Genomic DNA, 16,128 nt, shown 5'->3' with positions numbered 1-16,128 from the left:
ATCCTGGCTTCATTGTGTGTGCCTTCCTGTTGTCTGGGTGCACAGACAGGACTTAGCAAGCCAGAGGAGTGTAGTTATAACTAAGCAAACACAACTGTGATCTTAAAGCAACCAAACGAGGCAATCTGAGAACAACTCATTTTCTTGCAAGAAAATTTGTGGCATCAAGTACAGTATCACCTTTGGGAGGTGATAGAAAAATTCCTAGATTAGACCTGCTTAGGCCTGGCCAGTCCAGACTGTGAACAGCATAATTGTTAGGGTGTTGCAGCCACTGAGCTGTAAGGGCGGAACATGGGCCCAACCTGACCTCTCCTCTACTGAGCTGTCCCCCAAAGCCCCAACATTTTTTGAGCCCACTCCTTTCTTTTTTTTTTTTTTGAGACAGAATCACTCTGTCGCCCAGGCTGTAGTGCAGTGGCATGATCTTGGCTCACAGCAACTTCCTGGATTCAGGTGATTCTTCTGCCTCAGCCTCCTGAGTAGCTGGGATTACAGGCGCCTGCCACCATGGCCTGGCTAATTTTTGTATTTGTATTTTTAGTAGAGACAGGGTTTCACCATGCTGGCCAGGCTGGTCTTGAATTCCTGACCTCATGATCCACCCGTCTTGGCCTCCCAAAGTGCTGGTATTACAGGCATGAGCCACTGCACCACGCCGAGCCCACTCCTTTAATGCATGGCCATGATGTACTGGTTAATAGTGCAGCTTCCCCAGTGAGGAGACCCCTTGAGGTTGCTCCCAGAGAATTAAGAGTCAAATCAGACCATGATGGATGTTGATAACCACATGGGCAGGTAAACTGATCAAGGAGAAGAAAGCTGTCATGACAGTTACTTCTGCTAGCCAGATTGTATGTGCAGGCAGAAGGGGGTTGACGGATCACAGCCTGGAGGAAGGAGAGTCTCGGAGACCACAGTAACCCTGCCCATCCCGCAATTCTCAGGACCAAGGGAGAGGGGTGAGCCCCAGCTGAGGACACTTCCTGTCTCTAGGTTAAATGGAATGACCTAAGACATTCTAGGTGGGAGACGCTCCTTCTTCTAGTCCTGTGAGCTCCCAGGTAGTTGGTCCACAAGGATCTCTCCTCTTGTGCATTGGCTGGGCAGATGAGAATGTTCCAGACCACTTGAGAATTACAGTTATCATCATCAATCAACAAAGCAGCTGCTGTTGTGTAGCAGCTAAGGATAGATTCTGTATAGAGTGTAGATAACAGATTCTGTATGGTATGGAAGGGGTCCCCAACCCCCAGCACGATAGACCAGTACCAGTCTGTGGCCTGTTAGGAACCAGGCCGCACAGCAGGAGGTGAGCAGCGGGTGAGCCAGTGAAGCTTCATCTGCATTTACAGCTGCTCCCCATTGCTCACATTACCGCTTGAGCTCTGCCTCCCGTCACATCAACAACGCCATTCGATGCTTACAGGAGCGCAAACCCAATTGTGAACTTTAAATGTGAGGGATCCAGGTTGTGTGCTCCTTATAAGAATCCTATGACTATTCTCTGTCACTCTCTCCCATCACCTCCAGATGGGACCATCTATCTAGTTGCAGGAAAACAAGCTCAGGCCTCCCATTGATTCTACATTATGGTGAATTGCATATAATTATTTCATTCTATATTACAATGTAATAATAATAGAAATAAAGTGCACAATAAATGTAATGCACTTGAATCATCCTGAAACCATCCCCACACCTCCAATTCATGGAAAAACTGTCTCCCATGAAACCAGTCTCTGGTGCCAGAAAGGTTGGGGATGGCTGTAGTATAGTATAGTTTAGCTTCAAATTCTGGCTTCCTCCCTTCTCTTTTTTTGGAGACAGAGTGTTGCTCTGTCGCCAGGCTGGAGTGCAGTGGTGTGATCTTGGCTCACTGCAACCCCCAACTCCCTGGTTCAAGTGATTCTCCTGCCTCAGCCTCCCAAGTAGTTGGGATTATAGGCATGTGCTACCAGGTCCAACTAATTTTTTTATTTTTAGTAGAGACAGGGTTTAACCAGGATGATCTTGGTCCCTTAACCTTGTGATCTGCCCAGCTTGGCCTCCCAAAGTGCTGGGATTACAGGCGTGAGCCACCACGCCCAGCATGGCTTCCTCTCTTAATAGATGGGTGACCTTCTTAATCTTTGTGCCTCAGTTTCCTCATCTGTAAAGTGGCTTTAAGAACAGTACTTATGATGTATACTTGAAAATTACTTGCCAGACACAGTGGCTCATGCCTGTAATCCCAGCACTTTGGGAGGCCAAGGTGGGTAGATCACCTGAGGTCAGGAGTTCAAGACCAGCCTGGCCAACATGGTGAAACCCCGTCTCTACCAAAAATTAAAAAATTAGCCAGGCATGATGGCAAGAGCCTGTGATGCCAGCTACTCAGGAGGCTGAGGGAGGAAAAGCGCGTGCACCCAGGAGGCAGAGGTTGCAGTGAGCTGTGGTCGCCCCACTGCACTCCAGCCTGAAGACAAAGTGAGACTCCATTTTCGAAAAAAGAAAATTGCTAGAAGAGTAAATTTTACATGTTTTTACCACAAAGAAAAAAAGTATGTGAGGTAATGGATGTGTCAGTTAGCTTGATTTGGCCATTCTATAATGTATACGTGTATCAGAACATCACGCTGTACACCATAAATATATTCCATTTTTATTTGTCAATTATAAATAAATAAATAGGAATTGTACTTTATTTTTAGAGAGACAGGGTCTTGCTCTGCCACCCAGGCTGGAGTGCAGTGGTGCAATCACAGCTCACTGTAGCCTTGAACCCCGAGACTCAAGGCCATGTCCCTGCCTCAGCATCCTGAGTAGCTGGGACTGCAGGTATGCACCAGTAGGCCTGGCTAATTTTTCATTTTGTGGTAGAGTCTTGCTATGTTGCCCAGGCTAGAATCGTACTTATAGAATAATTAAATGAAATAGTATATCTGATGCATTTAGCACAGTGCTGGCACCTGAGAAGCACTCATGTAAATGTATTGTAAATGTAAATGGCAGCTACTGTTTGTATTATGGTTTTATCCAGCTGCCTCCTGAGCTTGTTTAATATGGGTTGGGCACTATTCTGAATGTGCCAGGAAATTGTGTTTCTGGGCCCAGAAGTCCAGTGATTGCCCTCTGGAGAAAGAGGGCAGATTCACCAAGGTGTCCACGACTGTGTGGGAGTCGACAGGTTGTCAGACGCCCCTGTCTCCTTGCCTCTCATCATGGACTCACAGTAGCGTGCAAGTCTGCTTTTGTGACATTTCAGCACACATGGATTATCATAATGACTTCATCATGTTTGAGATCATAATGAGATCTTCTAGAGAGCAAAACTCTTGCCTTGTTCTTTCCCTTGCATCCTCTGAATTAGCTAAAGGGTAGATAGTGAATACTTCCTTCCTGAATGAGATAACAAGGCTCATAGAGAATTCAGATGAAACTGGAGCGTGTCCAAAAAAAATGAAGTAGCTGAGAAAAGTGAAAACTAGAAAACTGAAGAGGGCATGATAGTCAGATGAGACATTCTTGTTTTTGTTTTTGTTTTTGTTTTTGTTTTTGTTTTTGATGGAGTTTCATTCTTGTTGCCCAGGCTGGAGTACAGTGGCACAATCTCAGCTCACTGCTTGATCTCCCAGGTTTGAGTGATTCTCCTGCCTCAGCCTCCTAAGTGGCTGAGATTGCAGGCACCCACCACCAAGCCTGGCTAATTTTTTGTATTTTTAGTAAGGGCAGTGTTTCACCATGTTGGCCAGGCTGATCTTGAACTCCTAACCTCAGGCGATCCACCCGCCTTGGCCTCCCAAAGTGCTGGGATTACAGGCATGAGCCACTGTACCTGGGCAAGCCATTCTTAAATGGAGCTCCTGGAAGGGCTCACTGGAATCAGGGTCCCAGTCCTACCAAATCCGAGAGGACAGTGGCTCCTAGAGGAGGAAGGTGGTTGTTCCAGCATTGCAGCCCTTGTGTGTGTTGCCTAGGCAGCAGTGAAGACCACTGCCCAGGGGTTGCCAGAGAGAGCCACTGGATAAATTTAGTGGCTGTCCTAACATGGTGGCCATGAGGAAGACCCCAGACCCCAGCAGTTTCTGCATCTCTGGGCATGATGAGAAGCCAGAGTGGAGACTAAGGAGGTCATGACTCCAGCAGTTGGAGAGGGGCTCGGCTTTCCCTAGAAGGTGGCAGCAAGGGAGGGCTCGATCTGCTGGGCCCGATGGCCCTGAGCTGCAGCACTCACCATGTGATTCCATTCACTTGTGTGTCCATCACAGTCCTCTGGGCCTCAGAGTCTGTTTCCCTAAACTTGTGCTCTGGCTCCTCATGATGGCTTCACAGGCCCCCGACAGGCTCAGTTTTCCCCTAGGCCTCACCCAAATTCCTATATGGGCATTCTGTAAAACACTGCAAACTTCAAATGCTCCCATTCAACTCAACGTACATACTTTTAGGATCTTAAATACCGATCATGATTCTATTAAAGGTAGATTCATAGACTTTTTAGAGCAAATGACACCTTAGAGCTCTCTAACGCTCCTGAATTTTGCAAATGAGGTACGTGAAGCTCAGAAAGGTTGAGCTACTTCCCCAAGGTCACACAGCTAGCTTAGGGGCAGGGGTAGAACTAGAAGGCTGATGTTCACAGGAATTCATTCCTGCATGCCACGTTCCTAACAAACGCAGGCTTTGTCAGTATCTAGACTGACTCATCGGCTCAACTTCAAGTTAGTTTCTGTGAGTGATGCGTTTAATTGATTCATTGTATATCTCTGCTAGAATTATTTGTAGTCATTGCTAAAGGCTGGGCTGAAAATCAGAAAATGTCGTAAAATGTTGAAAGATGAGCCAGTTTTTACAACTCAGAAGGCAATGTGTATGGCCTGTGTAGCTGGAGGCTTCTAAACATTTCTTTCTTCATCTATGGAACATTTTTTTATCATTCTGAGGAAGATTTAGACATTGAATGTACTAGAAGGATTTCATTTGACTGCTATGTACTTACCCCTGCTTGTAATCCTCTAATAAACACTCACAGGCAGAACAGCCTAACTGGCAGGATGAGTTAACGCACAGGCCGTGTATTTGCCAAGCCTATGACACAGACCGTGAACAAAATAAGCCGGGGACTTCCTCTCCCTCTTAGCAAATGTTCGTCCGCACCCTGCCCTCTCCCACCCCTCTCTTTCTCTGGGCTTGAGCTTGGGGACAGTTTGATGCCCAACTGCCATATGCCCGCAGGCTCGAGATAAGCCTGGAAAGAAATGGAGGGGAAAGATCTTTCTGGTTGGGAGCACCTCTCTCAGCAGGGGAGTAGCCACCCCAAGTTAAAACTTGTGTGCCGGCTGGGCACGGTGGCTGTAATCCCAGCACTTTGGGAGGCTGAAGCGGGCAGATCAACTGAGATCAGAAGTTAGACCAGCCTGGCCAACATGGTGAAACCCCATCTACACTAAAAATATAAAACTTAGCCGGGCATGGTGGGTACCTATGATCCCAGCTACTCGGGAGGCTGAGGCAGGAGAATCACTTGAACCCAGAAGATGGAGGTTGCAGTGAGCAGCGATCGCACCACTCCACTGCAGCCTGGGAAACAGAGCAAGACTCTGCCTCAAAAAATAAATAAAAATAAAACGTGTGTGCTTCTAAAACACAGCTAAATATGAGTTCTGTTGAAGAGGATGAAGTGTCTCTCTGTGTGGGTCACAAGAGTGGATTGCAGTAAAACAACTAATAATAACGTTGCATCTTTCGGCAACGCAATTTTTACTTCCTGGACTGCAGGAAGGGTACCCTCACTAGCCATCGTGCCATGGGAGTACAGTGAACAAAGGAGAGCAGATATATTTATTCCTTACGCATTTGGGGTTGTCCTTACTGCTGTGTCTGATCTCCGTTGATTGGAACCAGATCTCACAATCTAAACTAAAACCCAATTGGCTAACAACTTAAAACTTTTCTAAACAGGTGAAAGCAATGGAGAGCTGGGACAAGCCTGTGAACATGTCCGGCACAGATATCTTGGTTAAAATACAAGGACATAGAATCTACTATGTGCCTGTAAGCATGGCATGTCTAACAGCTACATAGGCTAGGTCTTAACAACGAGTTATTAGCACACTTATGATTTATTCTTTAGCAAGAAAGGAAACTTCAAAGAGGAACTTTTTTAATTCCCACAAATAATAAATATGATCACACTGGCTTGGCCCGGGGCTGCCTTCTGCTTTCTTCTTCCAGAAATGGTTTAGCAAAGTCATCATGAGACTGCTGTGCTGAGCGTCCCCTCCTCACCTGCTGGAGAGTGCAGCAAGCCTCTCTGGGCCTTCCTGCCGGCGCTCAGTCCTGTCTCCATGCTGACCTGTCATACGAGGGCAGCGTCCCTTGCTTGAAGGCACCCTTCGAATATACAAACCCTCCCTCCAGCCTGGGCAGGACCTTGTCGTAGGCTATGCACACAATACAGCCTATCCCAGGGCTTGCCCCTCTCTGCGTGGACACCTCTTCCCTGGACCCGCTCTGTGAAGGGGCTTTTAACCCAGCATCTATGCTCTGTGTCCTCTAGGTCTCCCAGGCAGCTGCGGACCTCCTGGCGTACTGTGAAGCTCACGTGCGAGAGGACCCTCTCATCATCCCAGTGCCTGCGTCAGAAAACCCCTTTCGCGAGAAGAAGTTCTTTTGTACCATTCTCTAACCCTGTTGGTGACGAAAATGCCTCCTTTTCTGACCGTCAAAGTCCCCTGTAGAGACCATGCATGCTCTAAGCCTTAGGGAGCGAGACCCACACCCATCCCTACCCCGCCGAGGGTGGCCGGGGCTTGTCTTGTGTTTTCATCTGTTTTCTTTGTGGCATTCGATTTCTTTTTTTTTTTTTTTTTTTTCATTTTCATGTTATTTTCGTTCTTGGGAAAGAAAATTAACACTTTTATAGCCAAATAACAAATGTGCCATGTAAAAATAAGTCTGGACTTAAGAGTTTAAAATTTTTAAACATCAATTCCCAAGTTTATATCACATTAATACATTTCAGTGGATAACTTATTTTTAAAAAAAAAAACTGTGCCTAAATATCCCTTACTTACCATATTCATTATCAAATTAGAGCATTTTGACCAACTGAAATATATAAAGTTTTTATCTCCTTTCCTGGAGAAAGCAGCTGTGGAAGTTCTCAATTATCATTCTAGTAAAAGGACAACTCACAGGTTTGGAATGCTTTGCTTTTCTTGTCTTTCTTTCTTTCTTTTTTTTTTTTTTTTTGAGACAGAATTTTACTCTTGTTGCCCAGGCTGGAGTGCAATGGTGCAATCTCGGCTCACTGCAACCTCTGCCTCCTGGGTTCAAGCGATTCTCCTGCCTCAGCCTCCCACACAGCTGGGATCACAGGTGTAAGCCACTGTGCCCAGCCTGGAATGGTTTTCTTAACGTGTCCTCCCAGGGCCGTGGTGCCCAGAGCCCGGTGGATATCCCTTGTTTCCCATTGGGTGTGGAGTGGTCCTTCTACAAAGGTGGACGGTGGGCAGACAGCAAAGCCAACTTGACTGTGAAAATGCAGCATGCCACTGACGTGCTGGAGCAGACCCGTGCGCGCTGTCTCCCCTCTCCAAATGCCGCCTCTCCCTGCTCCCTCCTCTTTTGGCTCCTACTCAGTAGTTCCAGCATGGGCTGCATTAATATAAGGACTGGTTCTGGACACAGCCCTGGGCCTGTTGGGGTTTTACTAGGGCAGCCCCTCCCCTGCAGGAGCAAGTCATGGTGACAGCAGCCCCCTGTGGCTCCCCAGTCATCTGAGCATTGCTGTGTGTTAAGGTACTTAATCTTACAACAATAAATTCCATAAGAGTATGTCTATTTTATTTTACTTATTGATCTTTTTGAGATAGAGTCTTGCTCTGTCGCCCAGGCACAATCTCAACTCACAGCAACCTCCACCTCCCAGGTTCAAGTGATTCTCATGTCTCAGCCTCCCTAGTAGCTGGGATGACAAGCAGGTGCCAACATACCTGGCTCATTTTTATATTTTTAGTAGAGACAGGGTTTCTCCATGTTGGCCAGGCTAGTCTCAAACTCCTGGCCTCAAGTGGTCTGCCCACCTCGGCCTCCCAAAATGTTGGGATTACAGGTGTGAGCCACCGCACCCGGCCGTATGCCGGGTTTAGAGTGAGGGGAAACTGAGGCACAAAGCGTTTATGTAGTTTGCCCAGGGTTACAGATTGTAAGCATGAAAACTGGGATTTGAGAGTAGGCAGTCTGGCCCCAGAGTTCCCTTAGCCCCCTGAACTGTGCTACTTTCCAGGTCTACCTGTTTGCAGGTAGGGAGACCCACAATCTTAACTGCACACCATAAAGCAAATACCTTTGTTGCACCAGCCCATGGTCCACATCTTTGTTGCAGCAACCCATGGTACACTTCACTTCCCGTGTTCACCAGAAGGAAGCCATATTCTGGTAGCTTAAGGAAGGTGATTCATGGATGCCCCAGGGAAAGGCTAGACATCAATGAATTAGCTCTTGGATTGTCTGAGATCAACCTGAAGGCCCTATCTAAACCAAACTCATATGACCCCTGATGAAAGAGGAGAATACACCGTGGGAGCAGAGAGCTCTTTGTCTAAGTTTGTTATGTTCTGTTTATTTGGAAACGGCCTCTCTCCCTAGTTCTGACAGAGACTTGCTGTGTGATATAGGGCAGGCCATTGTGTGCCTGAAATGTTCCAACCTGCAAATTGGAGATAATGGTAATTTTCCTGCCTTTCTGTCTGGAAGGAAACAGAGAGATGCTACATAGATGAAAGCTCTGATTATCATTTAAAACAAATAAATGTACTAAACGCCATGGTATAATATAGGGAAGAATGTGTGACTTCAAAGAGAGCATGGTTCCGTTGGATAAATAATATAAAATTGCCTGCAAAGAGGCAAATATAATTTCCAGATCAATTAATGACTTGCTGCCCTCGTAAATGGATTTAGGACATTTTTATTCCTTGCTTCTTTTGTTAAAACCCATTCTTGGTTTCATTTTCAGCTCACTGATAATACCAGTGTTAAGATGCGTGTGCTCAAACTAGAGCAGAATTGTGTGATGGATGTGACGCTAAGACCTCAGTTCCTTGGATAGTGCAGTTTATGAGCAGGATCTCTTTATTCCGTGGTTCATGTCAACATCATTAACCCGACGAAGCAAAGCCCAAGTCGGAAAAGCACATCAGAGAAGCCCAGAAAGTGGGGCAGCACAGAGCGGGCCAAAATCAGGTCAAGAAAAACACGCCGCTCTCCTCTTCCACCAAACCTTCTCCCCATTGTTTTTACGTGCCCCGTCCCTCCAGATACAGCCTCACTTTTCCTTTTCCTCACCTTCCCCTAGGAGACGCTTTTCTGCCCTTTTACTGTACGTCTTTCTTCCAGACCTATGGCATTTGGGGGTGGGTCGCCCTTCCTAGAGTGATCCTGAACTCAGATCCCTCCTTTTTTTGTTGTTTTTGTTTTTGAGACGGAGTCTTGCTCTGTTGCCCAGGCTGGAGTGCAGTGGCATGATCTCAGCTCACTGCAACCTCCGCTTCCCAGGTTCAAGTGATTTCTCCTGCCTCAGCCTCCCGAGGACCTGGGATTCCAGGTGCCCACCACCATACCCGGCTAATTTTTGTGTTTTTAGTAGAGATGGAGTTTCGCCATGCTGGCCATGCTGGTCTTGAACCCCTAACCTCAAGTGATCTGCCCATCTCTGCCTCCCAAAGTGCTGGGATTACAGGCGTGAGCCACCGTGCCCAGCCTAGCTCCCTCTTCTTGGATGCAGGTTTCTGCACATGAGCTGTGAGAGCCACAGACATGTGACTGACCTCCCCTGCTCTGACAGTCAGTGGAAGATGAATGGAATAAAGCCTGCTTGCATTGTGGAGTGCAGCTGTGCGGACACTTGTCATTTCTGTGTTTTCAGCTTGACTTCCTATAGCAGGGATATCATGCCTTAGATGTAAACTGAGTGGTGTGCGGTACCCACCGTGGAAGCTGAAGAAGGGAGGTATTCCCTATCTCTCAGGCACACCCCGCTTCCAGCCCTATACCAGTGGGGAAGTGGTCAGTGACCTGGGGTGGGCTACCTGGACCCCTGCTCGGGGCTGTGAGCCTGGAGAGTGTGACACAGAAAGGAAGGGAGGCTGAGACTCATTTCAAGGAAGCCACCATGGTCTGAGGTTGGTAGTCATCCAGTAAGGCAGGAGTCTAGGGCTGGCAGGCTGCAGGGATGGTGTGTCCGCTGGTAGGAACGTCCAGGGATGGCAAGGTCCTGGGAACGCCTCTGCTCCTTGGACTCGCTGAGCTGTCTCCGCCTCCACCTATCTTCCTACAGGTCTCCCTTCTAGTTTTCTGTCAATTCCCTGAGCCAGCAAGCTCCATCCTGTACATTCCTTATTCTTTTATGAAATAGGCTGAGTTGGATGTAAATATATATGACCTAACAATTCCACCCCGAGGTGTATACCCCACAGAAACGTGTACACGTATTCATCCAGAAAAACACTCTAAATGTTCTCACAGAAGCACTCTTCATAATAACCCCAAACGGGAAAGCACCCAAATGCCCATGTTGGCTGGATTAGCCACTTAGGGTATTTTCGCATGACGGAATCCTAGACTGCAATGAGATTGAGCTGTAGCTCCACCCACAATTTGGTGTGTTCACCAGCCTGGTGTGTACAAGATAAGGTAAAAATGCACCCTAGGATTCCATTTATATAAAGTACAAAGCCCAGCAAAACTCATCCATGTGGTTGCAAGTAGAGATCAGTATCCTGAGAGGACAGTGACCAGAAGGGGCCTGAGGGGTGCTTCTGGCATGTTCTGTTTCTTGACCCGGTTGCCAGTTCCCTGGGTGCGTTCTGTTTGTGAACATTCTTGGAGCTGTATACTTTTGATTTGGGCACTTTTCTATGTATATGCTATGCTTCAATAAAAAGTTGGGTTTTGTGACTAGCAATCAAGAATCCTACTGGTTTTTTTTTTTTCTTTTTTTGGCATTTTGCTCAACTTTTTATTCCTCTTTAGGTATGATTAACAGTACATTAATGACAACTAACATCATTAGTAGGGCATTTGAAGAGCATGCTCGGCATCATTTTGAAATACAGAATACGATCCTCAGCTATCTGGTTGGAGAATAAGCCGTCAGCACCATGCCAGTGGGTCCCTGTGAACAGGATATGCAAATGCTGTGGAATTTGTGTCTTTTGAGAAAACATTAGGAATCTCATTGGGAGTTCCCACTTGATGACAGAGATGATGTCCTCTCAGGCTCTCCTGCCTTTTCTGACCATCAGGAATAGGGGGAGGAGATGGCCCACTGCAAAACCCCGTCATCAGACACCATCGTAGGGGAGGCGGCTGCAGCACAGGCCCCAGGTGGCTCTTCTACGATACCTCTGAATGCAAGCTCAGGTCGCCCAGGTCGCCCAACCCGTAGGTATTAACACACTGGGACCAGAATTCCTTGCGTCTGTATTAATACGCTCCGGTATTAACACACTGAGGCCATGCCTTGCTCCTTCCACTCGGCTCACATTTGTGGGGCTCTGGCTGTGCTTCTGAACCTTGGACTGTTTCTGAGCATCTCTCAGGGTGTCTCCCTTGTTCTCAGCTACCAAGTAGCCTCTACCGTCACCCTGTGGCATCTCTGACATGTTGAGTTCCAGGGTGATCACAGAGCAGCTTCACCCTGGGACTCCTTGACATGAGTCAAAAGGGCTTGCCTCTGATCCTGAACTCCAGTCTGCATGGAATTCAACCACAAACCTGAATTGTCAGCAGCCCCCTGCTGCTGGGAGCCAGGGGAGGGAGCAAACCAAAGGGCAGAAGGAGGTTTGTTCTGGCGACTCTTCAGATTTGAGATGAAAATAGTAAGAGTGATGATAACAAGCAACGTTTGAGCTGATGTCAGAAGCATGTGGACCAAAGCAACTCCACGTTGAATAGAGGCTGGGTAAAATGAGGCTGAAACCTACTGGGCTGCATTCCCAGATGCTGATGGCATTCTAAGTCACAGGATGAGATAGGAGGTCAGCACAAAATACAGATCATAAAGACCTTGCCGATAAAACAGTTTGCTGTAAAGGTGGCTAAATCTTACCAAAACCAAGATGGCCACAAGAGTGACCTCTGGTCATCCTCACTGCTACACTCCCATCGGCGCCACGACAGCTTACAAATGCCGTGGCAAATAAGGTCTGAAAAGGGGAGACATGAATAATCCACCCCTTGTTTAGCATATGAGCAAGAAATAACCGTAAAAATGGGCAGCCAGCAGCCCTTGGGGCTGCTCTGTCTATGGAGTAGCCATTCTTTTATTCCTTTACTTTCTTCATAAACTTGCTTTCACTTTGCACTGCGGACTAGCCCTGAATTCTCTCTTGCATGAGATCCAAGAACGCTCTCTTGGTGTCTGGATCGGGACCCCTGTCCTGTAACACTGAGAAGAGCATGGATGATGGCAATGCATTAGACAGAGTTATCCACACGTGCATCTCCTCAGCTCTTCTGGGGCAAAGACACCAGATCATGGGCGGGCTGCTTTTTTGTTTTTTGTTTTTCTTCTTGAGATGGGATCTTGCTCTGTTACTAACAATAATCGCATTTTGGCTCCCACGACTTAATATTTATATGGAAAAATCCAGCCCCTCTGAATGTGGATTTGACCCGATAGCCTCTGCCCGCCTCCCCTTTTCCATAAAATGCTTCCTAATAGCCATCACATTCCTCCTCTTTGACTTAGAGATCACTCTACTACTGGCCCTGCCATGAGCCCTTCAAACAATCAACCTGACACTAATAATCACCACAGCCCTTATACGAGTTACCATTTTAATCGTAGGCTTGACCTATGAATGAGCCCAAAAAGGATTAGACTGAGTTGAATTGGTAAATAGTTTAAGTAAAAATAAATGATTTCCACTCACTAGATCATGGTAAACCATGTTTATCAAATGCCCTCTATTTATGTCAATATTATATTAGCATACACCATATCACTGCTAGGGCTATTAGTCTGTCGATCCCACCTAATGTCATCCCTGTTATGCCTAGAAGGCATAATACTATCAAAAGCTGGCCAGGCGCCGTGGCTCATGCCTGTAATCCCAGCACTGGGAGGCCGAGGTGGGTGGATCGCCTGAGGTTGAGAGTTCGAGACCAACCTGACCAACGTGGAAAAACCCCGTCTCTACTAAAAATACAAAAATTGGCCAGGAGTGGTGGCACATGCCTGTAATCCCAACTACTCAGGAGGTCGAGGCAGGAGAATTGCTCAAACCTGGAAGTTGGAGGTTGCAGTGAGCCAAGATCACGCCATTGCACTCCAGCCTGGGCGACAAGAGAATTAGCCTAAAAAAAAAAAAAATACTATCAGTAGTTATCCTAAATACTCTTACAGCTTTAAACATACATTTATTTCACTCTAGCATCCATAATACCCATCATCCTCCTAGTATTTGCCGCTTGCAAAGCCACAGTGGGTCTCACCTTACTTGTTTCAATCTCCAATACATATGGCCTAGATTACATACAAAACCTAAATGTACTTCAGTGCTAAAAATTATCACTCCAACAATTATACCATTACCAATGACATGATTCTCTAAAAATTCTATAATCTGAATCAACATGGTTATCCACCGCCTACTCATCGGCCTCATCAGCCTACTGTTTTTTAACCAATTCAATGATAACTCATCCAACTTCTCATTAATTTTCTCTTCTGACCCACTGACATCACCCCTTCTAATCTTAATATCCTGACTACTGCCTCTTACAGTTCTGGCAAGTCAATATCACCTGTCCAATGAATCACCCCCACGAAAAAAGCTCTGTATTTCTATATTGATTTCCCTATAGACTTTTAAAATCATAGCATTCACAGCCACAGAACTAATTATATTTTACATCCTCTTTGAAGCCACGCTAGCTCCTACCCTAATTATCATCACCCGCTGAGGCAACCAACCCGACCACTTCAAGCTCATACTCCTTATTTTGCACACTAGTAAGATCCCTTCATCTACTTGTAACACGGGTTTATAGCCAAAGTACCTCAGGTTCACTAAATATGCTAATAATAATACTCACTACCCAACAGCTCTTAGCCTCCTGATCCAATCATCTTATATGATTAGCATGTATTATAGCTTTCATAGTAAAAATACCTCTATACAGACTTCACCTATGACTCCCCAAAGCCCACGTAGAAGCCCTGTTGCCGGCTTCATGGTACTTGCAGCAGTACTCCTAAAGCTAGGTGGTTACAGTATAATACAACTTACTTTTTTTTTTTTTGAGACAGAGTTTCACTCTTGTTGTCCAGGCTGGAGTGCAATGGCACGATCTTGGCTCACTGCAACCTCTGCCTCCCAGGTTTAAGTGAGTCTCCTGCCTCAGCCTCCCGAAGAGCTAAGATGACAGGTGGCTGCTACCACACCCAGCTAATTTTGTATTTTTAGTAGAAATAGGGTTTCACTATGTTGGTCAGGCTGGTCTCGAACTCCTGATCTCAAGTGATCTACCCACCTCGGCCTCCCAAAGTGCTGGGATTACAGGCATGAGCCACCATGCCCAGCCTTTGTTTTTTGAGACAGAATCTCACTCTGTCACCAGGCTGGAGTGCAGTGACATGATCTTGGCTCACTGCAACCTCCAGCTCACTGCAACCTCCAGCTCCCTGGTTCAAGCAATTCTCCTGCCTCAGCCTCCCAAGTTGCTGGGACTACAGGCGCATGCCACCACTCGTGGCTACTGTTTTTCTTTTTAGTAGAGACGGGGTTTCATCATATTGGCCAGGCTGATCTGGAACTCCCAAACTCGTGATCCACCCGCCTCGGCCTCCCGAAGTGCTGGGATTACAGGCGTAAGCCACTATGCCCAGCTCTTACATATTATATTAACAGTATTAGGCTGGGCGAGGTGGCTCACGCCTGTAATCCCAGCACTTTGGGAGGCTGAGGTGGGCAGATCACCTGAGGTTGGGACTTCGAGACCAGCCTGACCAACATGGTGAAACCCTGTTTCTACTAAAAATACAAAAACTTAGCCAGACATGGTGGCTCATGCCTGTAATCCCAGCTATCCGGGAGTCTAAGGCAGGAGAATCGCTTAAACTCGGGAGGTGGAGGTTGCAGTGAGCTGAGATCATGCCACTGCACTCCAGCCTGGTTGACAGAGTGAGATTCCATCTCAAAAAAAAAAACAAACAAAAAACAAAAAGAAAATATCAAACCTTCCTTTACACAAGAAAATACATTAATACTTCTACATCTTGTGCCTTATTTTCCTATTATCCTTAAACCATGGGGTTTGCATGCTGTAGCTATAGTTTAACCAAAACATTAGACTGTGGATCTAAAAATAGACACCTGCAATTTCTTACCTACCGAGAAGGTATGCAAAAACTGCTAACTCATGCCCCCATGCCTGACAACATGGTTTTCTCAACTTTTAAAGGATTAGAGTTGGCCTTAGAGACCAAAAACATTGGTGCAACTCCAAATAAAAGTAACAAACGTGTATTCTTCCACTGCAGTAACAGCCCTAATCCTCTTAATATTACCAATTACTATTACCTTAGCCAAGCCCCGCAGAAAAGGTTCATACCCAAATTATGTAAAAACATCTATGGCATGCACCTTCATCATTAGCCTCATCCAACGATGTTTATACGCACAGACCAGGAAGTCATTATCTCAAACCGACATTGAATGATGATCCAGACTCTCAAACTCTCACTAAGCTTCAAACTAGACTCCTTCTCCACAATATTTATACCAGTAGCACTATTCATTACCTGATTTATTGTAGAATTCTCAATATGATATGTAAACTCAGACCCTAACATTAATCAATTCTTCAAATCTTACTTGTTTTCCTCATCACATTATTAATTCTGGTTACTGCCAACAACCTCTTTCAGCTCTTTATCGGACGGAAAGGTGTAGGAATCATGTCTTTCTTACTAATCAGCTGATGGTATGGCCGAGCAGATACTATACAGCACCTCTCCAAGCAGTGTTATACAACCGCATTGGTGATATTGGCTTTATTTTAGCTATAGCATGATTCCCCCTGTCCTCCAACACATGAGAATTTCAACAAACATTTATTCTTGACGCTGTCCCCAAC

The 16,128-nt window shown here is 46.2% G+C and overlaps 1 protein-coding gene across 2 annotated transcripts in view; it reads left to right on the top strand.

Annotated features, from left to right (window-relative positions):
* Nucleotides 1-10,955, top strand: part of GNG4 (G protein subunit gamma 4) — a 74,324-nt gene extending 63,369 nt beyond the window's left edge. For both annotated transcript variants that reach the window (XM_074385342.1, XM_039464265.2), the window contains exon 4: nt 6,539-10,955. In XM_074385342.1, the coding sequence (XP_074241443.1) occupies nt 6,539-6,667 (129 nt within the window). In that variant the 3' untranslated portion in view covers nt 6,668-10,955. The remainder of the gene's footprint in view (nt 1-6,538) is intronic.
* The last annotated feature ends 5,173 nt before the right edge of the window (nt 10,956-16,128 follow it).

Source organism: Saimiri boliviensis, chromosome 14 (assembly GCF_048565385.1).
Source record: "Saimiri boliviensis isolate mSaiBol1 chromosome 14, mSaiBol1.pri, whole genome shotgun sequence".
NCBI lineage: Eukaryota > Metazoa > Chordata > Mammalia > Primates > Cebidae > Saimiri > Saimiri boliviensis.
This window is presented reverse-complemented; position numbering and strand designations above follow the sequence as displayed.